The 11,252-nt window shown below is 40.4% G+C and overlaps 1 protein-coding gene across 1 annotated transcript in view; it reads right to left on the bottom strand.

Moving 5' to 3' along the window:
- Positions 1 to 11,252, bottom strand: part of LOC126965630 (suppressor of lurcher protein 1) — a 353,858-nt gene that overhangs the window by 6,070 nt on the left and 336,536 nt on the right. The window contains exons 11-12 of the mRNA XM_050809301.1: positions 8,586 to 8,772; positions 45 to 235 (exon numbers count right to left, since the gene is read on the bottom strand). Of these exons, the coding sequence (XP_050665258.1) occupies positions 45 to 235; positions 8,586 to 8,772 (378 nt within the window). The remainder of the gene's footprint in view (positions 1 to 44; positions 236 to 8,585; positions 8,773 to 11,252) is intronic.

Raw genomic sequence — 11,252 nt, forward strand, 5'->3', positions numbered from 1 at the left:
AATAAGTGTAATATAATAAATAATTGTATTAGAATTAAATTTACTTTCTACGAATGAATATGATATTTTGAATCCCCGAGCTTGTCTCGATGACTGTGTCCCTCTAAACTCCATCATTAGTTTTGGACCGTTGGACATCACTGGTTTCGGGAGATTGACTCCACAGAATGAGGCAACATTTTCTAAGCGGCCGTCCACGCTGATGAATGCTTGAAGTGAATCAACATTCGTACAACTGAAACCAATAAAACATGGAGATATATCACAATGATTGTTAACCGTTCAAATTATGTTATGTTATATCAAAGAATCAATTTATGTCATTTATAAATTACATTATCATTATTAATTATACTTAATTATTTTTTAATTCGGAATATAGAAACGGAAATTTACCCACTTCTCAATCGCTCCACTACTTAAGATTTTGAAAACATTGGGCTCATCATGATGCTAGCATCATTAGAATTATAATAAAATATCGAATGTAAAAACTTCAGGCTTCAAAATGAAGTGGACAGCGCTCCACTTCATTTTCTGGGAAATGAATAAGACTGACACTTGACGCCCGGCTATGTAATGATACCGAATGGTTAGAGATGACTAGAGTCGATCAAGGGAGCACGATCAACCGCTTCAGCCATAATTGCTATTATTAATTTATACAAAAAAAATTGTATGGTACTACTAATATCACCTTGATGAAATTTTCACTTCTGCTTATACCGTTATTTTTAACTATAATTAATTATACGAATAAGTGCGGACGCAAGCATGAGTTATGTCTATCACACTATTTTTGGGGGTGCATAGCAGAAACCTCCACGTGTGGGCGGTGGTGTCGATACACAAAGAAACCTTTCTAAGGCGTTCTGAATGGAGTGACACCTACCTCCCCGGTGCACCCTGGTAACATTGCGCCAGTGACTGATTAGTTATTGCGCTCGATATTCGCTAATCGCTGCGCAATGGCAGTCCCTTGCTGGCCAATGGCTAATATCTGCTCGACTCTTCCGGCGGTTAGTGGGTGCCAATCGGAAGATTTTATAGCATCCACCTGCGTTTTTGGCCTGCGCAGTTGATCGCCGTACGCGGGGATGACGGAGTCCTGGGAAGTTGAGCGGGACAGGGGTCGAAGATTAGTTACCCCTGTAACGTAATACGCTTCCTTCGGTCGTGATTTCAAGCTAAACGGTAGCCCCGTGAGTAGCCGCCACGTGTCTACTCACGGGGCGGAGCGAGGTTCGGTTTGTCCCCGCAAGGGGAGGGTGCTCAGCCATGCTGACGGGGTAAGAATGAGTGGAAGAACTGATGGACAGGATCATAACCATCAGCCAGTTAGTACCCGGTAACTATATGGACAACATAAGATACAAAAAACCCCCGAAAACAAACAATTCCCCGGTGGATAAATCCACCGGGACCACACATACCTCTGGAGATTGTTCGCATCTGCTGGCACCCAGAAAATACAGGCCAAGGAGCCTATGAGGAAACCGTTTATGGGTACAGACACCGCATCATCAGTGTCTGCCCAATCAGTCAGCAGACTGGAGGCAGGTTGGATCCTCGTATCTTACAAATGCCGAAACCAAAAAAAAACCCGTATAGGGGAGAGTCATTCGACACAGGCAAATACAGCTCACCATCGACCCAACAGGAGGCAAAAGCGCATAGCAGCTCGCATTCGCAAGGACAACGCACAGAAAGCTAGTGCCTCAATGTCCTCCTCTGAACCCGAATCGCAACCCAGCACCTCACGAGGTTCGGAAATGACGGGTAGACACGCCCGGTATGATCCCAGGAAGGCCCCAGACAACCGAGGGCCTCCTTCTAACAAAGCAGGTAACGTAGTCCAACCCTCGTTATCCACCAAACGCACTCGTTTGGATGAAACCAACTCTCCGAGGGGAGACCACAAGAGGGCCAAATTATTAAATCAGCCCAGACTGAGGTCATATGCTAACGCCGCGAAAACTCGAAAACTGACACTGTCGTGGCCATAACATCCGTCACAACAGGGCACATTGACGCGAATATGGCATAGCTTATCCAAAGTAAGCTTGAAGAGAAGCTCATGGCAGCCATGATGGCCGCTATGAGTGAAGACAGAGAAGGGCCTGGGTTTCTGGGCAAACCTGTCCGCGATGGGAGCGTCCTAAAAATATGGTGCTCTAATCTTAAAACATTGGAGTGACTGAAAACGGCTGTCCCGGAAATTCAACTCCTTAATGCACCATTACACCCTGGAAGTGAAGAATATTTGGGAAATTCTCAACTGCGTTAGGTGTGGCATCTTACTACCTAGTGAATAGAAGGACACCAAAGCAATCGGCGGTATGCTGCGGTTCCAAAACTCTTGGGCCAAGGTATACAGCTGGCTGCTACATGCCCTATATCACCACAATGACCACAGCTTCATCGTAGTAAGCATTCCGGAGGACCATATCCCCAAAATTTTGGAGCACGAGCGCCGGCTGTCGTTCATGCTGGGCTCAGTGTATCTGAAGTTCCAGGGGCCAGGGGGTAAATACACCGAGACCCCCCCCCCTCAAAGGATACAAACGGTGAGGCGAATAAGGTATCTAAAGGGACACACAAAGACGACAGTGCTGCACTGCCGGAACCCATGGACGCTCAACCAAATGACCCAGCAGACGGCATCTGCGCCACTAGCTCTCCCTCGGAGGAAGCACTCGACAGCCTAAAGGAGCTCAAAGAGCTTCTGGCGGTGGGCACCAAGGGCGATGCCGACTGCACCAAGGGCATTGAAGAGCTCTGCATCGGAGATGGCGAGGAGAGTGTGCTATCCAAAGATGTCATCGCCTTCTAAGTGCAGTCTCATTCAAATAAACTTCCACCATAGCGAAACCGCAACGGCCCAACATCGGAAATAGTTAGAGGTTAACCCTACAGCTCTCGCCTCAATCCAGGAGCCGTGGGTTAGGCGGGGCCGTATATGCCATCTCTCTAATATAGGAGGTAAGCTTCTACATTACACAGGGCCACCCTAGAGCCTGTATCTACATTTCAAATAACCTACATGTGCAATCCCTAACAGATTTTTGTTTCAGAGATTTATGCGCAATAAAAATACTGGACAGACACAACCATCAAACTCACCAGAGAGCGATAGTGGACGCCTCCGTCTATATGCCAGGCGGGGTAGACCCACCGCCTGAAGAATTTGTCAGACTGGTGAACTACTGCGAGACAACCAAGAGCGAGCTTATAGTGGCTGCAGACTGTAACGCACATCACCCGCTTTGGGGCATGCAAACATCCAATGAAAGGGGTAAGTAACTTACTGAATACCTTTTTTCTACTAACCTCAATATTTTAAATGTAGGTTCAGAACCCACATTTGTAAACAGGAGGAAAAAACAATTATTGATATTACCTTAGCAACAGAGGGAATGTCTGATTCTATATCCAACTGGCATGTGTCGAGGGAAGCATCCTGCTCAGACCACAGATGGATACTCTTTAACCTGGAGGTAAACATCACTACACCGCCTCCCAGGAAGAAACCCAGCAGAACGAATTTTATTCAGTACAAGATGCTGATGGATTCGCGTCTAAAGGAAGAAGCTCTCCTAGGATAATCGGAGTAGAAAACATCGAAAGCCACAAAGCATAAATGTACGAATTCATGACTGCCAGTTATCATGCTACATGTCCCCTCACCAGACCCCAAACAGACAGACCAAGACCCCAACCCTCGACCTGAATTGGAAAGGCTCAGGAAAAAAGTGAGGAGACATCTGAACCGCGCAATGAACACAGGCGTTCAATACGACTGGGACATCTACAAAGAGTGTAAGTCTGAATACAAGAAACGCATCTGTATCTGATGCGTTTCAAGTATCATTTCGAAGATCAGAAAGCTGGCGTAAATTTTGCAATGCATGGAAAGCCATAACAGGCTAACAGGGCAAGGAAAGTAATCTCTAACCAACCCAGACAACTCCTCGGATCCCTGCAGAAACCTGATGGTACATTATCAACTCACCAGAGGAAACAGAGCGAGTCCTAACGGAAACTCATTTTCCAGGATGCAAAATAATGCAGCATAAAGAGTGGGTAAATGAAAACATAACCGCTGAAGAAGCTGACTGGCAACAAGCACACAAGGTGACCACCGATAAAACAAAGTGGGCTATAAATTCCTTTCACCCCTTTAAGTCAGCAGGACCTGATGGGATCTTTCCCGCATTGTTGCAATGGGGAGGAGTGGGTCTCCACATCCGCCTGATCAACATATTCAGGGCGTGTCTAGCGCATAGATACCCTAGGAAATGGAGATAAGTTAAAGTGATTTTCATACCTACACCAGTTAAAGTGACTAATCCAACGCTACATCATACAGACCCATCAGTCTTACCTCTTTCGCCCTGAAGACCCTAGAAAGGCTGTGTGAAAGAGAACTGAGGGAGAACTACCCTAAGAACATACCCTTACACCCTAATCAACATGCATACAGTCAAGGTAAAGCACCGAATCTGCACCTCACGCTGTAGTGAACGTTATAGAGGGCGCACTTTCGGAAAAAATCTTTTGTCTAGGAACCTTCGTGGACATGAAGGAGCCTTCGATAAGACAAAATTTATAAAAATAATGGAAGCACTACACCGCCATGGAGTATGTACAACTCTGACATCATGGATTGAAAACATGCTCAAACACAGAGTTACATTACTAAGCGAGACACAGAAGGCAATTGTCGCTAAAGGCTGCCCCCAAGGTGGAGTAATCTCACCTCTTTTATGGAACTTGGTAGTAAATGATCTAATTACCACTCTCAACGAAAATTCGCAGATGACCTTACTATATTGATATGCGGAAAGTTTGCCAGTACTATATGTGAAGTAACAAACGCAGCATTGAAAATTGTGGAAAGATGGTGCATAGATAACTACCTATTAGTCAACCCATCAAATACGGAACTGGTAATGTTCACAAACAAAACAGTTCTGGGTAAAACTGTTTAACACCGAACTCCAATTAAACAGCGAAGTGAAGTATTTAGGAGTAATACTTGACATCAAGTTAAACTGGGCCGCCCACTTGGAGTCAAAAATAAATACAGCCACCTTAACCTTCTGGCAGTGCCGTAGAATGATAGGAAACACATGGGGACTTGCCCCGAATATCGTACTATGGCTCTACACAGCTGTGATACGACCAATGATATGTTACGGTGCAGTTGTCTGGTGGCCACGTACCAAGCTGAACACTAATAAACTGCAATGATTCCAAAGACTAGCGTGTATGGCTATCACAGGATGTATGCGAACTACACCTACCGCGGCTGTAGAAGCAATATTGAATCTTCCGGCTCTACACCTCTTTATAAAACAAGGGGCGGCCTACACCGCAGTAAGGTTGAAGACACTACATCTTTGGATAACCATTTAATCCCCACACCCAGAGGTTCCAAATGAAGTGATTGAAAAGGAGCCTCTGCTGTTGGCAGTAAGTGATAGATCCCCAAAAGATGATAAATATTCGATAAGAGATACAAAATACAGCTGTACGAAGAGCTGAAAGAGGACTTCAGTATAAAAGACCTCCGGATTTTTACAGATGGCTCAAAGACAAGGTCGGGCACGGGATACGGAGTGTTCTGGGAAGATCTAAATACAAAAATAGCTGCATCACTAGAAGCTCATAACACTGTCTTTCAAGCAGAATGCATGGGTATAATAGAAGCAGTCACAGCTACTTTGACTCGAAAGGTAAAAGACTATTCCATCCGCAACCTTTCAGATAGCAAATCAGTACAACGAGGCTTGTAGCGACAAAGCCACACTATCACCTCAAAGCTAATATACAACTGTCACCAGTGTCTGAGGGCGAAAACAACAACCAAGTAACTCTTCAATGTATAAAGGGCCACGGTAACTTACGAGGGAACGATGCTGCTGATGAATTGGCCAGGAGGGGCTCAGCGATGACAGCAAAAGGACCAGATCCAACTATCCCTCTCCCACTGGCCTGCAACGGTAATATGTCAACACACCAAGGAACTACATAATAAGTACTGGATGTAAGTGAGTGGGTGTCGACAAGCAAAAGAAGCTCTACCTCAAATAGACCCCAAGCTCTCTCGCAAGCTAGTAAAACTTCCACGACATAGGTTACGAAAAATAACTAATGTACTAACGGGTCACGGCCCTTTTAACAAGCATCTGTTTATTATAGGTGTCACCGAGTCCACACTCGGTGGTGTGGCCACCCACATACCAGGCCAAACACCTGGGATCACCGAGGACTCTCCCCGAAGTCATGGGTGACATTAGAGGTTTGATTTGCTTTAGTTTGATGGCAAGATTAGCAACCCAACCCTATGACGCAAAATAGGCGCATAGCAGACGTCGAGTTGCGGAAAGTAGCCCGTGAATACCTATACCTACCTAATACCTAGGTGTCACCGACAGTCCACTGTGCAGAGCCTGCATGGAGGCAGATAAAACAGCCGCACACGTCATTCTGGAGTGTAGGAGTGTGGCTACGTACCGGGCCATACACCTGGGGTCACCGAGGACTCTCCCCGAGGTCATGGGTGACATCAGAGGTTTGATACAATACCTTGAGGAGCTGAGTTGGCAGGATTAGCCGCCCACCTCACCACGCAAAATAGGCGCGCCGTGGTCATCGAGTTGCGGATAATAGCCCGTGATAACCTATCTATCACATTACAAATTGGCCTAGCAAACGTAAGCAACCATGTTGGCATAACGAACGTTCATGTTACATTATCTACATTAACAGCTTAATGCAGAATATAGTAAGTGATTAGTATCCATCATATGTGGTTCTGTAAAAAAACTACCCGAATAAAATACCTAGGTACTCACATCGTAATAACTATGTTATTGTTGACCTACCCTACCTACTGATTCCTTATAAATTATCTTTGTCGTTGATAGAAGTTGAAGACTAAATGCAGCACTAAAATAACAATAATAATGTGACAGAGACACAAAAATATTTCACTTCAATATTTGCTATCCCTTTCGCGGATGCGGTTTTTTTGCTTGGATCCAGTTCATCGGCTCATAACAAACGATGGTGCCGTGATATTTAATTTAAATTCTAGTTGAATAAATTCTGATTGCTTAATATGTAATTGAGTAATTTGGTGTAAATTTGTGAATTCAGTTATTATTAAAATATAGAACCTTGTTGTCTATTCCGTTGTACAAATCGTCCAGAACGAAAACATGAAAATATAATAAGTAATTATACACGCCACAGACTATCATCACATGAGTAAATTAAATGGTATAGAGTAGGTATAGGCTTCATACAACCACGGAAAATGGTTCTACGCACTAGAACAATGATAGCATACATGCCCCGGGCATGTGTGAGTGTCACCTCGTTAGAGTAAAAGTGTTCTGTGGTGCCCACCGGCGGCTTGTTGTATACACGGCGAGAACCAAAGAGGATGGAAATACTACGTGAGGCGTCACTGCCTAAGTAAAAATTAAAATTTAGTTTAGTATGAAACGTGCAGTGATTTGATATAAGTTTGAAATAGTAGTAGTTACGTTATGGCGATTGGTGACGAAGTATAATCCGGCTCAGTTTGAAAGCGATCAGTTGCAAAGTAGTGGATTTCGGCTATCTCCGTTTTTTACGAAATTATAGCCGTCATTTGTCAATGACTGCATGTTCCATACAATAGAGTGAATCACTTTTTTCTTAGAGAGTTTCTCTAGGCTGGCGAGAACCGTATCTCAAGGTTAATATTAATTGCAAGCTTGAATACTAATAATAAGCATTAAAAGTGATATTATACCATTGATATGGTTGTTTACTGTACTGTATGTAAGTAAATATTTGTTAGTATCTATATTTGTATGATCCTTTTATTTACGGAAATAGTATGTCATTTTGTACACCTGCATAATTTCTGTTGCAATGCAATAATATGATATCGTACATAATCTGACACTGCAGCCAGGATTCTTCAGCGGTTAGTAGAACAGTCATGATAATATCTTGTATGTAAGTTTCGTTTTGATAACTAATGACGTTTTTACTACGAACTGCCGCTGCAGTGATGATTTTCATCTCACGAGGGAACACCTTATTATTGATTTTGAAATCAAAATGAAATACTTAAAAGTATTAAAGATTGTGTCGTTGATGTTCGAGTAATTACGTAAAAAAAAAAAATATTAAAAATCAATAATAACAAAATAAAAATTATTATAGTAAGTAATTTGTATTTTTTATATTAATATATATTTATGATGTTTAAAATCTTGCATCTAGGTTTGCTTAGTAATAATCCAACTCAATAAAAATGTTTTGTTTAATTTATCTTCACTTTTTTTGTTTTTTTTTTACCAAAATATGTAACAATTTATCCTCTGTACCGTTTAGTTACTCATGTGCAATCGCTATCTCATTTACATACGCTGACAGCGTATCTAGTGTTCCTCTTCTATCTACGACCTTGGTCCTCCGAGGCACTTCAATACGCTTGATATATTTTCTGTGACAATATTATGTCTATGTCAATAGTGTTAAACAAGTTTCTAACTATTAAATTTGTTTAAATAGGTACTTACTCTGTGGAACCGTCTGGTGGCTTATAAAGTATGAAGTCTTGAAAAATAAGGCGTACTCTTTCTTTGCCTCTGCCAAAGAACTCGTAGTGACAGTGTGTATTTGAAGGATAAGCGAGCGGATAGTGAGGAGATGTCAGGGTGCCGTGTTTTGAGCCGTCACTGTTGAACTCTTGATGGCACGATGAGGCTGAAAGGTTAATAAAGTATGCACTTTAACATCGAACAATGTTTTTGAAAAAGTTGTTCATCGTCAAAAGACTAGTCGATAAATGATCAAAATTATAAGATTTTTAATAGTCAATGCCTTACACGAGTAGTCAAAAATAAAATGAATTAATACGTTAAAACAAGAATTACTGAGTACAGTAGATGCATCAATCCACACATACCGTAAATAAAAAGGTATTTTGCGAGCATTTTATTAACGATTATAAAAAATATAATTACTTTAATCTTAAAATCATGAAGCAGAGTCTCTTGTTACAGGATCATTCTGCCACCACAAGTAGCGCCCGTTCACGAGTATGACGCATGGGCCAGCCATCGCCTCCCTCGACCATATTTTAGGGAAGGGAACAATCATCCCACGTCGCCACCACAATCAGTGACATTTAATCGAGCATGATGAAATCACGCTCGTCACGAGTCACGAGAACTCTACCAAATAACAAAAAAAAATGTTCATCTACAATATTTTAAGCATTGTAGCAACCTCTAATTCACAATTGTAAATATTATAATATTTCATTAAGAGTTATTAAAGTTCGAATCATCAACAAATAATCCAATTAATTTTAATACGATTTTTCTATTACTTTAAGTTTAATATAGGCTTTGAACTTGATGAAAAACATTTCCATTATGTTTTCAGAAAGCTTCTTTTAAAACCTAACGCAATTGTTACTTAGCCTAGAAATAGGCACTCAGTTTATTTTTAACCGACTTCAAAAAAGGAGGAGGTTCTCAATTCGTCGGTATGTTTTTTTTATATTTGTTACCTCTAAACTTTCGACTGGGTCAACCGATTTTGATAATTCTTTTTTATTTGAAAGCTGGTGCTTCCAGTGTGATCCCGTTGTAATTGGTCCAGATCTGACAATGGCATCCATGAGAAAACCATAAAAGTCTTACATTTGCTATACATACGTATAGCAAAGTGGATGATAAATTTAAAAACGAATAACTCAATATCGCGCCAACCGATTTCGATGATTATTTTTTTATTGGAATGGATATACTTCAAAGATTGTTTGGTGAGGGTTTAGTTAGGTTCTGATTGCAGAATCCATGACAAAGTAATGGAACTCTTCAATTCTTAGGAGCAAATTAACGATACTCGGCCGAATCTTTTTTATGCTATCCGGATATTTAAGTCCTCTACCATAACATAGTTATGGTCAATTAGTTGTCGTAGTCGACTATGATAATCAATGGGACTCCTTAACGACTTATAGTAAGGGTGCGATCTGTGGCAGAATTTCTAACTGTTTGTAATCAAATTACAGACAGACTCTGGATAAAATTAAACCGTTAAGTGTGTAGTAAATTACTATGGAAAAAAAGAAGATGCAATTTATTTAATATCAACTTTACAAAAATTTTACTAAAGTGGATAGTACAGATATTGGTCATTAGCTAGTAGGTAGTCACTGGTACAAACTGATCTGTACAATTGTTAAATATTACAGCTTAATCTGGTGCAACAATATTTCAAAGCATAACCACAGAGTAAAGATGGATGCTTTCGGTATACCTGATATGCCCCAAAGATTATTTGTCACATTATTTTTAATAAATTTAAAAGATTTTATAACATCTTTTTTCAATAATATTATCATTTAATAGCGAAAGAGCGGAGTCTGATGATAAGCTTAACAAATTTGTAGTGGAAACAGGTATATCTGTAAAGAATATTTCAAAGAATTGTTGCAACTTCGCAATTCGACGTTACAGATTTGTTATCAATGTTTAAATTTAACTCATTGACATTAATTCATGGGTCACCATTCCGACTTCTTCATTTGATCAGAGAAACATTGAATATATCGTTTCAATTCATCATTACAGTTGTATTGACCCTCGACATAATATTACCATAAAATTTTTACCTGTTTCTGTGTAATTTAACTGTTGCTCACTCGCTCAAAACTATTGCACCAGTTTTGATGATCGACTTGGAGTGAAAATGGAATTTATTAAATTATAGAACTATCAAAGAATAAATAAATATTTCATTTGGTATTAATGTATTTCGTAAAAATCTCTAAGAAGAGTAGCTCTCACTTTTTGTATGCAGTCTGATGCAACTGGTGCAAAAGCTATTTTACGTTTAATTTTCTTGGGTTTTGAAGATTCAAACTAAATAAACTGAACACAGTGGTCCAAATCTAATTTACTTATTATTATGTTTTTACTAGGAGCGCTCACATAAATTCTTTATTCTGACACAAATATTAAGATTACAATTATAATAATTATTGACCTCAGTAATATAATACTAGTATTTGTAGTTAAGTGTGTGTCCCTGAATAATTTTGTGTGAAATAGCATCAATATACACATGCCAGTATGTACATAACGTAAAATATTGATTTTGTACTAATTTTCTTTCGGTTAAATTTTTAAAAAATTTTAAAAAGCCAAACCATTTTTAGACGTAAAGGTAAA

This window comes from Leptidea sinapis, chromosome 8, assembly GCF_905404315.1.
Source record: "Leptidea sinapis chromosome 8, ilLepSina1.1, whole genome shotgun sequence".
In the NCBI taxonomy this organism is placed as follows: Eukaryota; Metazoa; Arthropoda; class Insecta; order Lepidoptera; family Pieridae; genus Leptidea; species Leptidea sinapis.